Source organism: Hesperophylax consimilis, chromosome 24 (genome assembly GCF_061612785.1).
Source record: "Hesperophylax consimilis isolate HC1 chromosome 24, BYU_Hcon_1.0, whole genome shotgun sequence".
In the NCBI taxonomy this organism is placed as follows: Eukaryota; Metazoa; Arthropoda; class Insecta; order Trichoptera; family Limnephilidae; genus Hesperophylax; species Hesperophylax consimilis.
In genome coordinates this window covers 8,313,420-8,337,820 of record NC_142859.1, presented here as the reverse complement: position 1 = coordinate 8,337,820, position 24,401 = coordinate 8,313,420, and the positions used below count along the sequence as shown (strand labels likewise).

General features: G+C 34.3%; 1 protein-coding gene across 1 annotated transcript; it reads left to right on the top strand.

Annotated features, from left to right (window-relative positions):
- The first annotated feature begins 2,573 nt into the window (after positions 1-2,573).
- Positions 2,574-17,058, top strand: LOC149411871 (acetylcholine receptor subunit beta-like 2). The gene is made up of 11 exons (XM_089646430.1): positions 2,574-2,874; positions 3,533-3,721; positions 5,711-5,851; positions 6,865-7,044; positions 8,417-8,616; positions 11,671-11,777; positions 12,128-12,371; positions 13,262-13,454; positions 13,717-13,869; positions 14,470-14,639; positions 16,430-17,058. The coding sequence occupies exons 1-11, from the start codon at positions 2,790-2,792 to the stop codon at positions 16,574-16,576; spliced, it is 1,809 nt and encodes a 602-aa protein (XP_089502556.1). The 5' UTR covers positions 2,574-2,789; the 3' UTR covers positions 16,577-17,058.
- The last annotated feature ends 7,343 nt before the right edge of the window (positions 17,059-24,401 follow it).

The window sequence follows — 24,401 nt, the reverse complement described above, 5'->3', positions numbered from 1 at the left end:
GGACATCAGAAGGCACGGGTTCAATTCCAGTTGGCGGCATTTATTTTTACTCTGAAATATTTTCAATTTGTATTAATATTTCAAGCGACTAATTATTATTATTGCTTCTAATTATTTTATAAAAAATAAGATTTTGATAACTTTGCATGCACTGGATTAATACAAGAGGTATTATAATACAACATGAAAAAGTTTTTTGTTTTAAACAACTTTATTTTATTATATAAGTCGATCGGTTTTGGTTAACCTTCTTCAGGACAATAAATATAACTATTAACCATTAAGATAAAATATTATAATGTGTCATTTGAGGAAACAATGGGATAAAACTCATGATGACTAAACCTTTTTTAACTAGGTCATTTGCAGATAAATGTGATGATTTCATTGATGAGCGCATCAAAAAACCACTTCTTCATTAACGCATTGCAGGGACAGATCTGAGCAAATTCTACAAACCTAGCACATAATTAAAAAAACTTCGTAAGAATTATTCCATCAGATAAACAAAGTTGTGATAGTGACATCTTTAATCAAATTATGTACTTGGTGATTTTTAGTTCACACCTACCAGAAACAACTTCGTGATAATTCACATCTCACATCTGCACTTCAGAAGATGAAGCACGGATATCACAGATTTAAAATATTTTTGTATTAAAAATTAATTAAGATTAGTGAATTAATCACCTGTTTTGGCTTGAACTCAGTAGTTAAATTTAATTTACGTGTCTTCATAATGTTATGGTAGGTTTATTCAACTAAAAATTGTGTTAAATAAATTTAGTACAAAATTTATGCTATTTTTACCAGATCAATAAATTTTGAATTAAAATAACTTCGAATGTGATGGGTAAAATATAATTTAATCATTGAAGATATGAAACCCATATACCCCAAGTGGTTCGTAACTTTTGGTATCTTAGCAGGGGTGCCCGGGTTTATTGAGTTAAGATTTTCTAGGTCTTGGCAGCGGATGTGTTTGCCCACCTATTGTGTGGCGGGCCGGAATTGGAGAGACTGATTTAGAGAGATCTTTTTACATCTCCAGCCGGACTCTCGCGACCTTTCACCGCAGCGGGAGGGATGAATTCGAACACACTGACTCCTAGATTCATACTCACTCCTGTAGCGGTTACGTCACCACTCCTAGGGCCATCATATCATAACCAGACTGCACGAGTTAAAAAGCTGAGACAGCAATCAGTCTTACGAAACATTAAATAAAAAAATCGGTACAGCGATACTTAAAACTGCTGATAAGATAATGTTGCATACAGGGTAATGCATATGCTTATACAATGAACCGAGTCAGCAATCCTGCGGGTTCGACGTCCAGATGCTACTCCAACCCGTGGCAGACAAGAACAAAGTAATCAGCAGGTATATAAGCGGTAATGGACCGAAGTACATCATCATTCCACATCGTTCCACTCAACAAGTTCGACGCGACATCATCCCACTCGAGAAATCCAACTCCGTCCGTATAGGAGGAATCGGCCATTATGGCTGGTTCCCCCCGCGTCACGCTTCGATCCTTCTTCACCTCAATGCCCTGGCCCAGGCTATCATTCCTGGCCAGCGCTAACCTCACGGGCCTAGACCCTGCGACCAGCTCATCGTCGTCTGCGCCTCGGCTCCGCGACCATCGTCGCTAGCCTGTACCTCCCGCTCATCTGCCGACTAGGTCCGTCACACCTTCGGCTACCTCGTTCACGCTGAAGTACCCGGAAGACTCCTTGCCTTCATCAGTGCTGAACAAGTCCACAAGTCCGATCTCCATCAACGCGGTGTCGACCCACTGACCCGCATATTGACCATTCTACCGCAGTCATCGCCGTTTACGCCTGGTGTCATCATCATCATCGATCCAGAGCCATCTCCCAACTGCGCAACTCAACTGATGTGTTATACTGACTGACAATAAACGCTGTGACAACAACATCATATTTTATTGTCTCACTACCAATTCCCATACTCCTAATAACTTTTTCCTATCCAGATCTTCCTCTCATTCCCTTCCTTAAAAAAACCCTCTGCATAGCATCCTCAAAGACGACATAGGCCCCGAGGGAATTTATTTTCTTCAGTCTCCAGTATGGATCTAATATAAAAAAGAGCAATACACAGAAAATAAAAAAGATAACAGTCGCAACTGAAAATCGAACCCAGGATTTCTGTCTAACCGGTACGACGCCTAAATCTACTTAGCAGCTATCCTTTTGAATTAATACAAATTTCAGAAGTTATTACAAAAAATATAAATGTATATTTTTTTTCTTGGGATTATAGCCCTAACATCCTGTGATAGTATACTGACATAAAAATAATTGCAGATTGTCTATTTTAAGTCTTATCAACAATATTTTTTTTAAATTTAATTCGTGTACTCAAAAAGATTATCTTTTTAAACGGAAACAAGGGAATTGGTTCGCAAGCTTTCACTCCGTGTATACAGGAAATGGCTATCTTTGGGATGGCGCAACAAATAAATAATTGATTGTCAAACATTACCAATCTCATAGACATTCCTTCTAAATAAATCATATTCAGTTTAATTGTCGATAGGAAAGAGCGAATAACACTTGGCATGCTACTTTAAACATGATCAATTTGACGAGTGTTAAAAATACATATTTTTAAAACAACGTTATTACACATTTAATATAAATTTAAAAATATATTAGATTTTTTTTAAATGTTCTTAAATCTCAACTTAATAAAAGACTTCATATGATAACCAATAAAAACGTGATTAATTATTGAAAACTGATTTGTTACAAAAAGAAATGTGGAACATTAGCAAAATGGTTTTAATTTTTGTTTGCTTGGAGAGTTTTGGAAAAGCAGAAAACAATTTCACGGACAAGCAATGTAAGTTGTTATTTTATTAAAAATTGTTTTTAACTTCTAGTGCATCAAGAAATCCACCAAAGATTTCTGAATTTTGTACCATTGTGAATCCAACGTGGATTGGACAGCAGCTTACAGCACTTGTCTCGATTTTATGATATTTTGAATCTTAAAAAAATGCTCCCAGCAAACAAAGATAGATTTTATTCGATAGCAATGTACCTTAATATTATTTTAACTTATGGTTTCGTCCCTTGCAAATATATTTATTTTTATCTGGAAAAGCGCGTGAAAAAATTCCTTGTCAAATGTTCAGAATTTCAGAAGTCATATTACTGTATTCATTAGCATGAAAACTCACACGATTTATTTCTATTGTTGTGAAGATCGCTTACTTAGCTGGAAAATATAATTAAATTCAAGAATATGTCTTCATGAAAGATACAATATTAATAAATATAAAATATTTCTTTGCATTTAAGTAGTTATCCATAATACAGAAAAAAGGAAATAAAAAATTATTACGAAAATAGTGTCAGCGGTGTACGGACGGTGTACCCCTGGCACACTCAGGTGTACTAGGTCATGGAAAGAAAGCATTCCAAGGTTTAAAATATTATATGATTGTAAGATTTTTTTCTTGAAAATTTTTAAATTCATGAAAATAATTTATTTTCAGTGGAAACAGTATGTAAGCCCTACTCCACTGAGGAGGGCTTTGATTACGCAGCATACTTTAAGGTTAAAAAAAGGCACAGGTCTCCAGGGGTGAAGTTTGAGATGCACTTGGCCATCAAAGGTCAGAGGGATGGACATATCAAGCTGTGTTCCACTCCCTTCCCTACCACAGAAAGCGTATATGAAATTGGCAAGTAAACTTCTTTATCTTTTTGCTATTACTTTCTTCGGTTTTCTTTTGATCTGATCACATCTTAACGTTATCCCTTGTCATGTTGAGTGTTGTTACATTATAAAAAAGTTTGAGAAATTTCAAAGGGACTACTTCTCTCGCTTCTTCTCATGCCGGCGACCATTTTGTAGAATCTTTCCAGGGACTTGGGTTCAAGCCATCTCCCAAGGAATCATTTCAATTGAATACAGTATTTACAGATGTATTACTGACGCACCATCTATTGAAGAAAATATATAATTACGGGATAATTACCTATGCATTGAACAATTCTAGACTAGATGTTACAGGTTCTGTGTGATTATTTTAAATGTAACATTTATGGAAAGCGCTTGCGGCGTGGAATCGATGGGGCGCTCTGGTTACTGCACAGGGCTGGAAGTGATATTCTCGTTAGTTCTTCATGGCGTGGCTCTATGTGTCCAGAGGTAGAGTAACCCTGAAGAAACTCTGCAGCTGCACACGCCTGTCTGCCGGGCTCTCAGCACTGAAGTGTGAGTGAAGTGCAGCTGGTCTGAAGTCCATATCTCCTCCTCTTTCGTCTTCTAGCGATTCCAGCTTTCTCATCACTTTTTATGGGTTATTAATAAAACGATGAAAAACTTCCTTTCTTCGCATCAAATATATTCAAAAAAATAACAGTATTTTTTTTCAAGTCAAACAACACACCAAAGCAAACAATTAGTTTAATAAGCGGGTATAAATAAAATAATTTGGTTTGTAGGTATATTCATATTTGTTAATCGCAATAGAGTAAATATTTGCGATAGTTTATATAAAGGTTATAATGATTTGATAGCTATTATCATCATGATCATCATCACTTTTGGCTCTACAACCCCTGGTGGGTCTTAGCCTCCTCAAGAGTCTTCCTCCACTCATCTCGGTCCCGCGCCAGCTCTCTCCAGTTTCGAAGCTCCAAGGCAGCAAATCTTTGAGGACTTTGTCGCTCCATCTTAACCTTGGCCTTCCCAAGCTCCTTCTCCCTATCGGTCTTGAGCTCAGCAGGGACTTTGGTTCTTGATGCTCGGTCATTCTCTCCACATGACCTAGCCACTGAAGTCTTCCCAGTTTTATGAACTTTGTGTCGTTTAGCCCCTTAAACAGAGTATAGAGCTCATTGTTATACCAACTGTATAATAATCTGCAATGATTCTCTCTTCTTCGAAAGACGTGAACCTCGCTAAACCGCATCTGGTGCAGTCCCAGTCGTTGTGCATAAATATATGATACGTAAACGGGGCCCAAAAGGATTCTGAATTATTTTAGTGAGGAGAATTTAAACAAAACATCGTAGAAGAAGGTCTTCCTCAACCGTTCCCCCGAGGCACATCTACGCTGTACCAAGCCACTCGCTGAATAGTCACAGCGTCTCAATTTAACCTCCATCAACTATACCCAACCATTCGAAGACAAAAAAAAATTAGGCAGCGTAGATAAAGCAAAAGATTAACTTTTCTAGTGGTATAATCGCTTTCATCTCTCTAAACACAATCCAAAACAACTTGGAAAATCTAGTTACGTTGGTTGTGAATAAATGACTTTAACACGCCTTCCATCAATCTTGCCTACAATCTAGTATCTATAGTCATCAGTGCTTCATTTCATTCTGATCGCTCCTCATTGACCGAGATATTAATTTCATCCTGATCGCTCCTCATTGACCGAGATATTAATTTCATCCTGATCGCTCCTCATTGACCGAGATATTAATTTCATCCTGATCGCTCCTCATTGACTGAGATGTTTTAAAATATGGATTTTTTTGTGTTTTATTATTTATATCTAGTGGATTCCAGTTACAGCTTATTTACAGAACTTAGATTAGAATAATTAATGTCATAATCATTTATTCCCAAAATAGTTCCATCCAAGCTAGGAGATGCCAATAGAATAAATAAATAAAATATGTTAGCTGTAATGGTTGTTATGATTTAAATTTTTCAGTATTTGGGTCCAATGGAAATAATAAATCAGATCTCCGTCTCTATAAAAATTCAACCTACCAAGGCGGGGGTGCAAACAAAATTACTCCTGCGATTCTTTCTCCAACGAAATTCAAAATGTTTTGGATCAAAGTGTTAGACGGTAAGTAAAATTATACTAGAGAATAAGTTCAAGATTTGGAAGCTATTTTTCATATTGACAGGAATGTGAGGAATTTCAATTATTTGGTAACCTCTGAAGGTTTGTCTTTTTTTTTTTTTTTAGAAAATGCTTTGCAAAACAAAAATCTTAAATTTGAGATTTTGGTTTTATACCTGTTTTGATAATGTAATCGTGTCCTTGAATCACGAAGAACGAGACAATGGAGTTTTAACGTAAAGTAATTCAATATATCAGGGAAAACATGCCTTTATTTAAATTATACAAGGTCCTAGAAAAACAAAAGGGAAATTTGGAACAGGAGGATGGCATTAGACTTTATGGAAGTTACTCATAGTTATCGTGGGCAAGGTCACTATGATAATTTTTTACTAGTTTTAATGGAAAGTACAAAAATAACAAGTCACAACACTTTCACAACGTTTTCCCGTTCACTATGAAGATTTGCATCAGAATACTACACAGCGACGTCATTCAATAGAGGGTTATTATCGCACTTTTGAAGAATAATAATGCACAGCGATTTCACTCATTAGAAGATGATTATTGCACTTTTGAAGAAGAATATTGCACAGTGACGTTACTCTGTGGAAAGTTATAATTGCACTTTTGAAGAAGAATACCTACTGGGTATTATTTTTTAATAAAACCCTTTGACTCACCTTAATTACAATAAAAGTAAACTGACTGCATTTGGGAAATTTTTAATTTTAGCATCTCCTTCCCCTCCCGACTAATTTCAGCTTTACAACATACCCCAATTGGGGATGCCGTAATCTCACCGGCTCCAGGCGTTTTTGAGCAGCTAGGAAGCTTGTGCGGTTTCATATAAAAAAATATAGAAGTGGTTCACATTGGTTTTGCCAATTATTAGACTTGAATGTCAATTTTATAACACGATATCATAATTTTAATGTATTATTTTCATTTTCATTAATGTATTGAGTCACACCACGAAGTGATTAAGTCCACGACAATGTCGTTTATTTTTATAGATGGTGTTTTTACGGCAGGGGTGGAAGGTCCACAACCAATTTTGACCTACAAAGACCCTGCACCCTTCCAAGTAAATTATTTCAGCTTTTCTGCATGGACCGGAGTTTCCGTCAAGTTCCTTTACGACTGCCCAAAGCCTGGTTCTGAAGAAGCCAATGCAATATTTCCTGCTGAGAATGGTGAGTTATGCCTAAAAATATAATATTTAATACTCGAACTTCTTTGCATAGATGAGTACAAGATATTGAGGTTTAAAGTTTAAATTCCGAATAAAATACTAACAACTAACTAATAAATTATCTTTATATATTTTAGAACATCTTAAGCAAAAAAACACGTGGCACTTACACACTAACACTTTGCCATGAAACAGATAGAACTTAAGTAGGTTTTGCCTTAATATTTATTTTATTTTTTTATTTTTTTTTTAAATGCCATTTTTTGTATAGAATGTTCTCAAATCTAAAGATAATACGTTCTGCATATTGACTTTTTCATAAACGTAATTTTATATTTATATTTTTGTCCCTTTGTGATTTTAAATATTAGAAACAATAATTACTTTGGTTATAACCACGAAGTTATTCAATTTATTACGACCAAAGGGTTTTGCTTAACTAGAGAAGTAAGAAGTTAGAACTAGGAGAGTAACTGAACCCACGGTGTCTGTGAGGGAGCAATTTGTCAACCCAGCTAATAAAGGGTTGCTACATAAAAGGAATACGTCAGGTGATAGTGTTATATAAAAGTGCACGTGTGTAAGGGTGCCTGTACCACATATTGGGCACGTGTTCGTGCGGTACACGAAGCATGGCAGTGCAAAATTAGGCGAGATCCACAATTATCTCACATAAAGGCACTATATTGACTCATCTCAGGCCGGGGAACAGCTACCTTGTTCTGTTACGACATTCAGAGCGGGACAGGGGTCATCAATGACAAAAGAGTGATATTTAACGAGTGTATATTATGACAAGGCTTCGTACTCAACACAAAGGAGATCAACACAGAGCACTACAAATTTATACGTACGGGTACATGGTAACATCACGGGTACATGGTTATTCTACCTAATTACGATCTCTCTCCTTCTGAATTTATAATAAGAAAACGGCACTGAACGTTGAATAGGAGTTAAAAGGATCAGCTTACATGTGTTTCTGCGAACGGTGATGAAAGGTGAGGCAGCCATTTTGTGCCACGCGCAGTGAGCACGCTGGAACATGACTCAGCATGACTAGATTTGCTGTGAAATCCAGTCAGGAGTTCACACTTCAATCCTTTGTAGGAAAAAGTATCCAGATCTTAGTCTCGACACTCTTTTTAACTTTGGTTTTAACTTTCGCGGCAACGCTTGAGGCGAGCGCGGAGATGCGTGTGGTTGCTTTGAACGTGGAATCACAAAGAGGGGGAATCAACGGCTATGCCTGCGAACTCGCGTGCATGGTTAATTCCGAAAGAGGGCATAGGACGCCGATGGCGTGAGGCAGCACTATCTTGTTTTGATTTAAAACGGCTTCATAACAGGGTATTTATTTTAAAATTCACTAGATTTGGAAATGGATGTCATCAAACCGAATCTGACCATCACGGAGCAGCTAAGAGCTGATCTCTTGCAGGACTACGACCCCTACAGAAGGCCTATTCCAGCGAACAACCTTCAGACCATAATTTTCATACACTTCAAGATAAAGAGCATTAAATACGATGTGGCTAAATCTCAGATGATGACTCAAGGAAGTTTGATCACGGTAAAACAATTCTATTTTTTATTATGAATGTCTATTTTTTTAACTGTTAATACTTGGTGGAACTCCGTTGAATAAATAAAGTTTTGAAACCATTTTTAAAACTTTATTACATTTTCATTTCTCTCAGAATGAATCGGTTTCAGACAATCACCTGCATCTTCAGATTGGTACAATTTTACTTCAAAAGATTCTATAATTTATAAGTAATTATTTTTGTTAATTAGAAGCATTATTATCTATATTATGAATACTATCCATTGCAATAATTCTGCTTGAATCATCGACTAAGTATCATCGTTGGTTGGAATATTTTTAAACAGTTAGACGGATTTTGGTTGATAGTTGGACATAACAGATTGTTCTTCATCCTACTCTCTTTCAAAACTCACAACAATATTATTACCTAAATTTAAATCTCAAATAAAAAACTGGAAAAAAACATAGGTAGATCCGAAATATATAATATAAACACCAAATACAGACTGAAACCGAAACCAATCAACTGAACAAATCAACACCATATAATATATTTATAATTTTATCAGAAAAAAACACTCTTAAATATATTTATAATTTATATTATCCATACTAACGAATTTTGATATTATGACAGTGAAATCCTCAACACGAGAGATCCCAGTGAGGATTTCATTTTCTCCAAAGAAGATGAAACACTTATTATTATTATCTTGTCTTTTCAATAAAATTTTCTTTGGAATTCCTTCAATTTGCATTCGTTATTGATATTAAGTATGTGTAAACATACAATTCAATTTACATATATAGATTCAAATTCATGAAATTTTGCTCCCGTATCAAAATCTCCTATCCGTCCGTAGGCACATGTTCCGTATAATGATTTTTTTTAAATTATTTGCAATTTTCGCATTTTCTCTTAATTGCATAGAAAAAAAATCCTTGAATAAATATTGAAAAGTGCCGACATCGGCATATTATGTAATTATGACCTTGCATGTTTCTTTGTTTATTTTTTCAAATTTCTTAGGGCCGGTTTTATAATCATCCGTTCGTTACGCTTAATACCATTTTTAACTAATATTTGGTCTACCACCTGATTTTTCCGTTTTATAAACGTTCCCCGGGTCAACGATTGGTTAAATTTCGATTTATGCATAACCCACTGATTTTGGTGAGTTAAATGGGCAACGACCCGTTTTGTTGGCGCTCAAATGCTTTTTGACAGCTGTCAGTAGGTATTTGTTGTATTGTTGGTTGTCTTTTGCCCGGCGTTCGCTCATTTAAAACCGTGAACTATTTTAATTATAAGATAGTAGGTATAACGTAATTTGAATTTATGAAATGGATTCCTCATCAATTGACAATGTAAAAATAATTTGGTTAGATAATGCGTACGATGCATAAAACTACATAATAATCATAACCAATCCACTACATTATATAATTATTAAATATAAACTAACATAGTTTTGAAGTATATTGTAGAATTGTATTGTAGAACTGGGTTAATATTGTGTGAACAAGTACTGCAAACCGCTCCAAACTTTCGAAATAACGACCGCTTTTGACAGCTAAAGTAATAACCATAGATGAAAACAATATCAGAGACAATTATTTACCAAAAAAATTGCCAGTAAAAAAACTTTCGGACCAAATGTAACCGTTGACCGCTGATAATGCAAATTTGTTTATAGTACCCAAAAGAAGATAACGAACGCATAGCGGTCCGCTAACGAAAAACGGTTCGTTACGTAACAGAAATTTGGTACTTCGTTTATAAAACCGGCCCTTAATCTACCAAGAAATGTTTTTTTTAAATTGAATGATGCCGTGTTTGCATCTCCTTTTTTTCAATCTATAATAATAAACCTTTGCTATTAAAATTTTGTACTCTTTGTATAATATCTTTGTTAATATAATGTAGTTCCGTCTCTTATCAATAATATTCCTTGGTGAGAGATAGCATCTTTATTTCTTTCCGAATTCGTTTTCTCTTCTTTCTTTCTTTTCGTCGTTAAATTTCGCGTCATTTGCCACGCGATTTCGTCCTTCTATGAAATCAACCACTGTTGCCAAGAGATAGAAGTTTACGCACGCGATGCTGCGTCGCCGTCTTCTTCAATCGACATCATGTTTCCATCGCGAACGCTTCTTTAGTTACAATATCACGACTAAAATAAAAATTTGTTTCTTCTTCAAAAGATTTGTACGCAAAAATATTACGCAATCTCTTATATTATTGTGTCTCTGGAAGAGGTGTAGATGTTCGCGTCCGCAAGTGTTAATCGTGACAAAAAACGAAAAAAACTAACGAAGGCATTTGTGTTTTGAAAGTTTTTTCAGTAAATCCGTAAAGTGTGAGAATAAACGAAAAGACAAAGGCATTGCCAGCGTTCACCAAACTGGAACAGCTTTCTTCCTTGAACTCTCCAAGTAGGATTCGCAAAGAATATGTGGCCTAATCCTCGTATTTTTTCAACCGCAGAGCCCTATCATTTATCTAAAAAACTTTTAATGCCTGCATCTCCACTAGACAGAATCTAGGTATTAGAGCGCCTGCAATGGTTTACCTGGACGCTTCTACCCGAAGGTGATCACAATTGACATCAACACTGCCACTAGACGATAGCCGAAAATTCTCACTAAGGAATATTTTGGATAAGGAACTACATACTATTGGACCTACCATTAAAACTCTTATTATGTTGCCTTCCTAACCCAGAATATTCCTCATCCCCTGTCTTGTTAGACTATAAATTAAGTACGCACGCGAGTCATCGCAAAACATCAATTTCACAATGGAACGTAATCGCGCGGCAAATTTAACATTTATATAACATTTTCACTACGCTATTTACATAAAGCATAAACAATATCGGGCCCAGTACCGATCCTTGCAGTACCCCTAGTGTGTTTCACCGATAATACCACGATTTTCATTCTAAAAAATAATGGTCCACATATTATGGTACTTTTTCGTGGGTTTTATGTGATGTGCACTAAAATCGTGTTTTGTATTGTTGTCATCATCATCTTGCATCTAATTTTTATGGTTTAAAAAAAATTGATTTTCAGGGCTGGGTTGACCCAAAACTCCGTTTCAACAAGACTCTCTACAACAATATTTCTAAAATAATATTAAACCATAAGGACATCTGGAATCCAGAGCTGATGATTTATAAGTGAGTACCGAGAAATCACTTATAATCGCCATTTTAATTTGTATGCGATTTTTTAGATGCGACGCCTATACAAGAGCTTTACTGTCTATAAAACCAGGGAAACTATCTAACCTACCTATTGGAAAAGGTTCTGAAATGAGTTTAAAGGAAAGGTTGACACTTTCTGCCTAGTTTTTTGCCAGTGCACCGATATGGAGGGGATCGGTGTTCTTATTTCAATGAGGCAAACTTCATTTTGAAACATGCTAAGCAGACACAGCACGATAAACGTTTTGTGTGTACATCGTAAAGTCTTAGAAAAATAAATCTAAAAAGTGGTAAAAATACTAAAGGTATAATTTTTCCTTTAGTTCCTTAGATTTCAATATTCTGGAGAGCGACCCCAACCTGCGAGTGACGGTCGACACATATGGTTTTGTGTCGCACGTCGAATCCGTACAACTCCGCACACGGTGTGCGCCAAGCACACGTCTCTCACACTGGCCGCACGATTGGCACACGTGCTCGATCAAGATCGGCTTCTGGGCCCAAGATAGCACCATGTCCCTGGCAGACATGCACGAGAATATTTCCGCACCGATTTTGCAGGAAATGGTGAGTACCTCTGTTTCACTGTGAGTCGTCGCTCCATACTATGCACAATAATAAATTCCTTTGCTGAGTTTATTAGGTAAACGTCAGTAGCTGACTACCGCATCATCGTTTACCAGTTAATTTTTGAGGTTATGTCCAGACGGCTGTCGCAAGCTCAGCGCATTCAACACGTGCTTTTGAAAAACAAGGTTCTGTCTAACTGAGCAATGTTATCTGATTAATCTTACCTCTAAAAATCCCATCTACTCCTCTACTCTCTAGAACCCATTATTACATAATATCGCTGTGTTAAATGAAACTTTTATTCCATATGGTGAAATGAGTAGGTACAAATGTCACCCTAATTGATGCATTACAGCTCTAGTATAGGTTTGAGTTTATTAAACCTCTCGCCTTTGAATACTTCAATATTTAAGTGTTGCATTTCCTCGGCGTCCTATTCGATTTAAAGCAGAAGGAAGTGAGGAGGGAAGCGGAGTGAGAAAAGTAAGTTTTGGAAGTGGCTGGCTAATAATAACAACTAAGGTTTCGTTTGAATTCGCTGCATCAGAGCGTTACTAAGAGTTTCTTTCCATACTGAAACGATGTGCAAATTTTATTTAATTACAGTGTGTTACATATCGATTTCTAAGATTCCATTATCAAGTTAAAACTACAAACGAAACATAAACAGTTGATAATGTTTTATAACACAAATAGTATACATAAAATAGCATCTTTTTGGGGTGTTGGAATATCTATTATCTAAGAAGAATTTTACATTTCGAACAATTTGTGATAAATTTTAAAACCCCGCCGGGTTCTACCTCGTGAATTTTTAATTTCACGGTCAAAATGGTTGACAGTTTGCCATTGTTATTGATTATGGAAGATTTTTTTTTATTTTTCAGCTCGACAACAATTCAGTGTCGACAGAATGGGAGATTGATGAGACGATACGGACCACCCAGTGGTCTGGTCTCTCTCCTTTTACCAACCTGACTCATGCCGATGATGAAAGATACGACAATATGTTCAACATCACCGTGGTCATTAGTAGGAGGAGCGAGTTGTACGGATTGCTACTCATGACACCATTTGTTGGTAAATACACATTTTTTAAATCTTGCTTTTTTGACTTTATTCTTTCTTGTACTTCAACAAGCTGCGCTCTTGTTAATTCCCTGGTGATGTGATCCCGGTTATTCGAAGGGGAAATGGATCTTCGGTTAGCTACTATGACGCGCCACAAAGTAAACGGAACGGAAATCCGAGAACACTCTAACACAGGCTTTCGTCCAGTTGCTTTTTTTAAACCATTTTATACCTCATTAATCAAAAATCGATTAATATTTTTTGTTTCTAGCTTCCGTAGTGGTAGTTCTGAGCACGTTCTGGGTACCATCTTCGCAAGTCATCAAGATGACTATTTTAATCGGGAACTTAATATATATGACGCTCTGCCTGACGAAAATTCTTGATGAGATGCCCACTTATATGCAGCGCCTTCCAAACATAGGTATAAACATAAAATTTCTAACCCGGTAATGTTTGTCTTTCTTTTTATGAAAAAAATTAAAAAATGTAAAATCCTGCGGTTCCTAACAAAAACAATCAAACTTCTTCAAACCTTTGACTGCCCACGTGGGGGAGGGGTAAGGTCTTTGAATATGGATCCAGATGTCGCGGGCTCTAATCCTGGCCTGAACAACTACATTTGATTACTGTCTGTTATTTCACAATAATAATTCAATAAAAAATAAAGTCCACTCGACGAACCTTTCAGAGTGGAAGATACTCTCATTATCACCATGGTGAGACATAATCATTCAGTTATGAACCGCTGCTTAAACCAGATTTGAGGAGCGAGGTACTTACTCATATTTCTTTGCCCCATCTCCTTCGCTTCCCACTCCCTTTAGCCTCAAATCATACTCCAATTAGAGATTCCAAAGTCCTTCTGGCTCCAGATGATTGGGAGCAGTTGAAACTCTTGTGCGGTGTACACATTTTTAAAAAGTATACACCTTACCTCATTATTTTTGTTTTAAAAAAATTAGATATCGTCGTTAAAATACAATGATTTCGTATGATGCCGTAATAATTATTCTTCTTTCAGTTCGTTTCTATATCTGGTCAATCTTCAGCATCTGGCTGACTTTGATCGTCAATGGGATACTTATTAAGTTGACCACCGAACCCAGACCTTGGCCCTTTGTACACTACAAACTCAGGACGCTGCTGACTTGCGCTCCTGTCTCGATAGCTTTGGGTCTTCCTCTGATTAATGTAAGTTGAATTTTTTTTCGTTTTTCTTAATTTTGAGTTTAAAAGTTAACAAATTATCTCGTTTTGTATTGGAATCCAATTAAGAACTTCTCTCATTTCACTAATCATTTTATTATTATAACCTATAATGGTTTTATATGATACTTGGCAAAACAAGAAATAAAGAACCCACATTTTTTGCACATTGTTCTTGATTTGCAAGATTTATATAATTTATTACATGGATTGACAAAATGATCTATTTGGTCGAATCTCATATCAGTAGGAACTCTCAATCTCTTTCTTCTGGGACCTATTATAGGTGTAAAATAATTGAGAGTGAGTTTTCTCCGAAATTCAATACTTTTAATACTTCATTGGAATTTTTAAGTATAAAAACCACGAATCGGGTTTATAAATTACCATAAAACATTTGTTACTGTCGATGCAGATTTTATAATTTGAGACAATTTTGTCCGTTAGATCAGTTTCAGTGCAATATAATGTAAGTCACTAGTTATTATTAATCCTAGTCGTAAGCCAGCTATAATTTTTATTTTATAAATATATTTCTACAGTGCTTTTGAGGTGATTTTTACGAAAACGGCGCTATATAAATTATCCCAATAGAAAAATATATTGAGCAGTATAATCTATACGTTACACTTGAAAATGGGAAAGAGTTTATGTTTTTGAGAAAACCGTTTAACGATTCCGGTAGGAATAAAATCCATGACTTGTGTTAGCAATCGTGACAACAGAAAACAAACCAACTTGTTAAAAGTACACTCTTTGTTTGTTTTTTTTCCAATCAATCCTCATTTATTCGAAGAGTCGAGTGGTTGGAAGAATATAAATGGTTTATTATCGGCTTTATCGGTGTTTGCACGTGTCATGTAAGAATGTTTCAAATAATAAAATACAGACTGGAAATAAAAAAAAATTACATTGACAAAGCAAATATTTTTTGCTAACTTTACCACCCACTGATACCATATGGTAGCATGCCACTTTGAAACCATATTGAGTTAACGCCATAATGTAAATAAATTTACTTTCAATTTTTAACTGATTGTAACCATTAAAGTTAATAGATAGTCCAAAAAATATATAATTGTAATAAACATATGCGTATGCAAATTTCAAGTCCGCTTTTTCGGGCATATAATTTGTTTAAGAGAAATTGTCTCGCGTGTATTCTTTGCTTGTGTCAAAAAAGAACTGCCCATTGAGTAAGATGTCTTCACGTACCTTTGATACCCTGATGGAATTAATCACACCATACCTTCCAATGGATGTTTCAAGATGGCGAAGACAAAAGTAACAACCCGTTTTCGGATACCATATGGTATCCGCGGGTGGTAGTGGATTAAGGGGAATCAAATAAAAAAACACTTTTTGACTAAGGCCGATTATCTCACATTTTTTGTGTGATTAATTTTGAACCAATGGGGATGGAGGTATTTATATACTGATCAAGTTCCTTTCGCCATCCACATTCCCCATCCCTATCTCCTTCGCATCCCCACTCCCTTTAGATTCAAATGCTAGGTATTCCAGTTGAAGATACGGTCCCAATGGCTCCGGGCAGTTTATCCGGTGTTTACATTTGCTAAAACGATTTTTTTTTTCAAAACAAATTTAAATGAAGATATGTAGATATTGCTGGCCTTTCTTTTACACTCCTCATACGAATTTCAAATAACTTTGAACACATTTTACCAAAACTATAATTTTCATCTTTTTACAAGTTGTTGAGATTATCCGGGTCCTCAGTTATGATTTTTTTAAAGTTCTTATTTATTTTTCAGCGTCAGGAATCCGGGAACCACGTTGGCGAATCCGAAACCGTTAACGAAGATGATGTGTACTGGAGGGTCCTTGTAATTGCCACTGAAAGGATTATGTTCACGTTCTTACTCATAGCGTACACTTCCATGTTCTTCACTCACTATTAAATCGAGTCTCATTATTTTCATTTATCTATTCGAGTTTATGTGTAAACACGAAATTGATTTGTTATTTTTATATAACTCAGCTCCTATAACCTCAATTTATAATCGATTATTAAGTTAACAAATAATATATTATATAGGTAAATGAAAGCGGTGTCATGGCGCACGCATTATTTACATTCTTACATCGTCTAATAAGTACTCTTCTGTTATTTTTGACCTCATTTCGGGTTTTTAATTCACTTGATCGTGTCGTTTCTCCATTGGACGTCCGTGACTTGTTCTACTATGAACTTTCATTCGTTCATCCTTTCTACAAACCATCAAATACTTTTAATTAAAAATGCCGATACTATTTTTAAGACCTCTTAATTTAAAGCGAGTGAAATTTAATTGGCGTAAAAGTCACCACAATTACCATTTTTACGAAACAAACTTTGTTTTATAATGTTTAGAATTATACATTTAATCAGAATTAACCTATTTCTCAGAAATATTCTTTGATGGAGTAAGTAATTGTTTATAAATATAATATTATTTAAAATAAATTTGTAAAAATATATTTTTTTGTGTTATCATTGTCACGTACATTGTACTAACTTTACAGGCATAATTTGTATACTACAAAATTCTACGAATGCAAAAATGCAATGTTTTTTTTTCCTCTGGGCCTCCTGTATGGTGCTAAAAAAATATTTATTATTTATTTATTATTATTACACGCCCTAATGGGCTTTTACACACCACAAAGTTTAATAGTAGAGTATCACAGTTATTATAGATTCTACAAAATTAAAACAATAAAGGAAACATAATACAACGAAAAAAGAAAAAATATTAAATGTTACAACAAAAGCATATAATAAAATAAGATACATTAGTAAAAATGATAAGAAGTCTCACATAAATAGATATTCAAAATAAAAATAAAAATATATATATTGCGGAAATTATAGATGTCTATTTGTGTCTCGATCTATAAAAGAATTGAAATAAACAATATTTATATTGATTATTTTTAAGATGAAATATATCTCCCAGATCAGAGTATTTATTTCCGAGACTGTGAAGTCTTGGAATTGGGGAATTTTGATAAGACAGTGTCCTTGTGTTGTAAAAATAAAAGGGTAGTAAATTTCGGCAAGATCTTTTGGGTATGTGGATGCTGATTAATTGGAGTAACTCAATGACGGCCGGCATAGTCCAGTGGTAACGCATTGGACTGCCATTCCGAAGGTCGCGGGTTCGAACCCGGCGTGCGCAAATAAATTTTATTTGATTAATTTGTGTTATTTCATAATTAATTAATTAAAATAATATATAGTATATTTGCGGCACGTTCCAGAGTGGAAAATACTACCAGTATCGCCCTGGTGTAAGACCACCATTCAGAATTGAAACGTTGCTCCAAATGGCTTTAGCCGTGTTTAGTGACTAGATCTGAATAGCCAGGTACTTCCCCACCTTCCTTTTTCCCTCCCCCACTTACCTTCAGCCTCACAACATCCAATTGGGGATGCCATAGTCTCACTGGCTCCAGACGGGAGCAGTTGGGACTCTTGTGAGGTATTCACTATAAAAAATAAAAAAAACTCAGGACAGTCAATTTTGTAATGAAGTATTTTATGTAGTACTATTAAATCTGTGTTTATTCTTCTTTCAGAAAGTTTTAATAAGGACAATTTATCTAGTAAGTAGTTATAATCAATGTTTTCTACAGGAATATGCAATTTATAGTTTATATACTTCAAGAACTTATGTTGAATCTTTTCAATATTATCGGAATGAATATTGTAAAAGGGAGACCATAATGTAGAGTTATACCCTAGTTGGCATCTAACAAGGGTTTTGTACAACATGATAAATGTGCCTAAATTATTGAAGTCTTTTGAAATTCTCAAAACAAATCCAAGAGTCTTAAGAGCCTTATTGATAATGTTATTAATATGATACACAAAAGTTAGTTTGCTATCGAACAATATACCTAGGTCAATAATTTCACTGACGCAATTTAAGTTTTTATCATTTAATGTATATTGAAAAAATATTGGATTATTTATTCTGTAAAAATTAATGAACTGACATTTATTTATGTTCAATGCAAGTTTGTTGATAGAGCACCATTCAAAAAGATTTCTCAAATTAGTTTGTAATATAATGCAATCATTTATGTTATTAATCTCTTTATAAAGTTTCAAATCATCAGCAAAAAGTAATACTTTTATGTTAGTAAATATATCAACAATGTCATTTATGAATATAATAAACAAAATGGGCCCTAAATGAGAGCCTTGTGGCACTCCACTTGTGGCTATAAATGTGTATGAATTTGTGCCATTTATTTTCACACTAAGACTTCTATTGGACAAATAACTAATAAACCAATTTAATAAACTACCATAAACTCCAAGTGTGGCTAATTTATTAATTAATATTTTGTGACACACCTTATCAAAGGCCTTGCTAAAATCAGTGTATATTGAGTCTGAGCAGCGTCCTCGTGTGGAGTCCAGAAGCCTCCAGTCAGTTTGTAAGGCTGATCGGCTTGTGTAGGCTTCTTTCGTATCACGACAAGGATTGGCTTGCCGTTGAGATAGATGGAGGTTCGCTTCTCATTAAAAACACTTGTGTTTTTGTTGATATGTTTAATATGTCACACAGAAGAGGGTAGACATTAAACCGAGAGAGAGAAGCGAGAGTTGGTTGATACTGGTAATGTAAAATTGAATGCTAATAAGAATAGAACAAAAGATCTCGATCACAACAAACTATATAAAACAAAACACCAATATTTGACGTGAATACAGACACAAGATATTATAGATGCGAAATTAATGACAATATTTTACTATGACGTGCCATAGACAAAAAGATTTAACATAAAAGGTGGCTCAGACAGAAAAAGATAATGTAAAAGGCTCTACACATCGAGATTATAAAATGAAAAAGTGAAAGAGTTTAGGCTTGACTGAAGTTAAATAAAACAGGACAATCACAAGATACGACACGCAACAGAGTCAACCTGGCATCTGTTTGCTAAAGAATTGGATATGAAGTTTTCGTATATTAGTAAATTAGTTAAAGTAGATTTATTTGAACAAAAGCCATGTTGGTAGGAAGTTATAATTTTTTGTATGTTGGAAGTTATCTTAGAGAGTACAATTTTTTCAAAAAGTTTGGGTATCGCTGATTGGATACATATCGGTCTATAATTTGTAATGTCCGTTTTGTCCCCTTTTTTAAAAATAGGGGTAAGAAAACTGTGTTTCCATGTATCAGGGAAACAACCTGTTTCTAGAGACTGATTAAAAATAAGGAAAAGAGGAACAGTTAGGCCGTTTAAACATTCCTTAATTAACACCGGTGGAATATTATCAGGTCCAGCATTTTTTCTAACATCTAACAAATTTACATGCTTTTTGATATCATTAATTTCTATATATAATATGTATAATATATATATATATATAATATTCTATATATATATGTATAATTATGGATAGATTTTTACATTAACTCCACACTTGAGTTTTTTATGAACAATATCGATAATTAGACGGCAATTGCTAACATGACGGCAAATCGCCCATTACATTTGACAGTATACAACGCTTATCACAAGTCCGTACATAGCCTACCTACTATTTGGCCAAGTTTTGAACAACAGTTAACAATCCCGTACCGCATAACGCCGGGCCAAGTGGTAGTCCGTATTGGTAGATAAATCCGTGCAAGTGATCCGTAATAACTTAGTATAAAGTTTAGTAGCGACAACCGCACGGGCCACCGCGGTCCGCAGTTGCAACCAGCGCGACTAGGGTAGACGGAGACGCCCCAAGGAGATAACAGCAAAGTTGGAGTATGGAGAAGCCAACCGTTGCTGGTTGCCTGGGGTTGCTTCGAGGGTCCAATCGTTCTAGTATTAGCCTCCTGTGAGTGCGCAGCTTATTTAGCCAGTTTACTCGTATACCAGCCTGCGCCACGAATTGTAACGCTTTTAAATTATCAACATTGACCGCGATTCTAGAGGTCAAGTTTTACGTAAATTATGTTATTTGACATTAAATTACTTAAGCATGTCTAATTTCATGCTATTTCTTGTACTATAAATTATCACATTTAAAAGCTGAAAAGCATTAATGATATAAATAAATAATTAAAAAAATATATAATACGACACACTTAAATTTAAATCAACACTAAAAACATTTCTTTTAAACAAATGTCACTACACCTTGAATGAATACCTTACATGAATTAAATACCTCTGTTTTTTTTTTTTTTTGTTGTTATTAACTGATATTTATTTTTATTTATTTGTTAACATGTATTTGTTGGGTAATGTGATATAATGTGTATTTCTTGGGTTAGCTGGAAAAATAGGATGTAACCTATAAGTTATACCCTTTGTACTCTTTTTGTGCAATAAATATTTTTTTGAATTTTGAATATATTCAGGTATGATCAAAGAATTTCAGGGACAAAAGTATTATAGTGATTATTTTTTGAGGTATTGTGCCGTGTTGCGCTACCTCCTTCTTTTTGCCAACGTTTCGGATAGCATTGCAGTATCTATCATCAGGGCAGATCACACATCAATTTATGTGGATGCAAAAATGGATAAATTTAATTTATTTGTTCCGATTGATTATAAGATTAGATAAGGTTACAGTTTATTTTAAATTTTATAGCTTGATAAATATAATGGATTTGTACTGTTTTAAAAATATGCGTAATAGTATATACTTTCAGTTTTTCCCTGGTTAAAGTCCACCATCAAATTTCCAAAGATTGCTTGAAATGGATTTAGACATGTTTGGTCTTAAACCGCTTAGATCATATTTCTAACTAATAATGGAAATTCATCGATTTCTGTGAGAACATATTATATTAGCTGTTTCCAAAAGCGAACAAATTAGCCTTAGGGAATAATAAAAAAGCAACATTTATATTGAAATTCAGTTTGAATTAACTGCTTTATAAACAGAAATACCCAAATAGAAAATATTTTAATATTTCCGAAACGATATTCCAAAAATGTTTGAATTATTGAACAGTAAAACAGCTGTATCTTGAAAGTTCCAACTAATATAAAGTTATGCAATGTTATATCCAACAAATTATCAGACTATATTCAACCTGACATCCCGATACACAATAGATAAACCTACTGAAATATCGATGGATTATTAAATGTCAAACCCGCGCTGGCCAAAGTTTCCAAACTAGAGAACAGTAGTAAGTGTACAGTAGTTTTAGTACTCGCTAGATCTAACTTTACTACACAAGCAAACGAAATGCAAAATGAAGATATAATTGTATTTTCCTGTTATGATTCACATAAATTAGAATATGTTGGGCGTTTATAAAGTAATGTTTATAATCAAAAAAATATTTTTTTTGATGAACGTACGTTCACCATTATTTTCTTCTTTTCTTGCAGGCAAAATTTAAAATGGTGGGTGTGTCCCTCCTTTCATTAGTCTTTATTTCTTTCTATCTAATGTAAAATAAAGCAATGAGAATAATATTGAGATGCAACATACACATACGGGTTACAGACATGTTAAATGAGCTAAGTTTTATGACAGTGAAGCGAACTATATATTTTAATACAAATGATTAACCTTTTCTTATCTATGGTGTGTATTTACTACACATTGCTTCTAATAACTTTAATAATTCTATAAATATTATAAATTCTGGGTTCAGATTTTAGGTATTTTTGCGTTATATATTTATGTATTGAATTAAAAAATAACAGCTTACATAGTTTTCAAATTCAATTAAAAATTATAGATTTTTGTTGAAAATTGGGAACAAATACACCAATACAATCAACCGTGTGATACTAATACGCGAAGAGTGAGCGAGGAAATGACACGCTATTGATGTCCCACTTTAATAACCTATGCGGGAACATGAGACATCTTCACGTCTGCAGTTGTATTTTGACTTAGACCATCGACACCAACGACCGCATAGCTGTGTTTGTGCCAGCCGCCAACCGCTAGCCAGTCGACCGCGAACCGTCGTTAGATGTGGACCCCTCGCACGTTTCTTTGGCATCTGCCGATGGTTTTTTCATGTTTTCAGCAATTATATATAAAATATAATAATAAAATGATATAAAATATAATAAACATAATCGATTAGCTATGAATATTTATATTTGTCCGATATTAAATCACTTATTTTGAGATGTGTATTGACTACACAGCACTTGAACGGGTGGATTGTTTTAGCACAGTAAGGGAAAGGTTTACATAGGAATAATGCATAAGAAAATGAAGAGAAAAATAAATAATACTCAAAGATACACGGACACGGGACGAGAAATGCCAAACAAATTAGATTGCCCAAGAAGAAATCAAGCACCCAAATTCTGTGATGTACCAAACCGTCGTCAAACTTTACAACAAAATGCCGAACAAAATTACTGAGATTGAAAATATGATTCATTTAAAAAAGGCATTAATAAAGTATGTGTACCTCAAATATTGGTATTTTTGTTTGTGATTTAATACGTTCAAATTGAAAATATCTAAAGATATATTATGTTTGCTAAATAATCTAATTTATTCAGTAAATATGTTTCTTAAATTATTAGCACACATGACTTTGTGAGCTAACTTAAGATTAATAAATAAAAATATCTAGTATCATCTAATATGTACATATTATAATGAATACAAACTGTGTGATGTAATTTGTTTTTATGTTATTTAATAAAACTAAATCCTGAATTCTGACATTTTTAAAAAATCTGTGGAATATTTTCTATGTGCAGTGGCGTACACACGCACAAGGTTTTCATTCAGGATAGGCAGTAGAAAAAACAGCAAATTAGTTTAAAAAAAAACTCGCTGTAAATGGCTAAGTTGCATATTACAAGCCAATTATTAGCTATACAAAATTTCCACATTGTTTCCGCCGCATTATTAATTGCATAAAAGAAAAAAAACATAATATAGTTATTATTTCATTAGTAAAGTTCTACTACTTAATAGATTTGTGATTTGTGATTTGTAAAGGCACTGCCTTTTTCGACACCAACACAAACGATTTGTGCCTTGAATGAGCATCGCGAACACAATACTTAGTTTTTATGTCGAATTTGTTTTATTTTATTTTTTTTTTTATTTATTTATTCGAGACACAAACAGGATATTTATAAAAACCTTAATTATGGATTACAAAATAAAAAAGTACAATTATAAATATCCTTAGACTAATGTGTCTGCAGCAATCACATTTGCACATTCACATAAGCAAACATGTAAAACAGTATTTATATACAAAACTTAAAACTTAATTACAAAGATTGAAGCACATAATAAGTAGAAAAATTTTAAGAGTACATATTAGAAAAATTCTAAACCACTAAACAATTTTTTTTTCTTTTTTTAACACTAGAATGACCGAAGCGGTCATTTTGACCGTTTCTCGATGTAATATGACGATATTTTGCTTAAAATTTATAGTAATGATCTGATTTTTTTTTACTTTTCATGATTCATGATTTAGCGACCATGGTGAAAAAAACAGGTACGTACCTTATTTATTTATCGAAATATAATGATTTATACCTACAAAGACCGCCGAGGTCAATGTGACCGCTAGGGCCATTTGAAGCTGGGTTTGTTTAGGATCTTCTTTATCTAAGTTTAAATATACCCATTCCACCTTACACATGTAAGTACTAATTTACCTTTCTCTTTCTTTCGGTATCATTCTTACTCGATCTGTACTGTGGGTGTCAGTTGTTAGTATCCTACCGCATGTTGGTCTGTGGAATACTTCCAGCCAGCAAGGATGACGTAATTGT

Excerpts from the sequence above, each read along its gene's own strand:
- LOC149411871 (XM_089646430.1), top strand. The coding sequence starts at position 2,790 with ATGTGGAACATTAGCAAAATGGTTTTAATTTTTGTTTGCTTGGAGAGT. Across the intron at positions 11,778-12,127 it reads CCAGAGCTGATGATTTATAA|TTCCTTAGATTTCAATATTC; the intron begins GTGAGTACCGAG and ends TTTTTCCTTTAG. Across the intron at positions 12,372-13,261 it reads CACCGATTTTGCAGGAAATG|CTCGACAACAATTCAGTGTC; the intron begins GTGAGTACCTCT and ends TTTATTTTTCAG.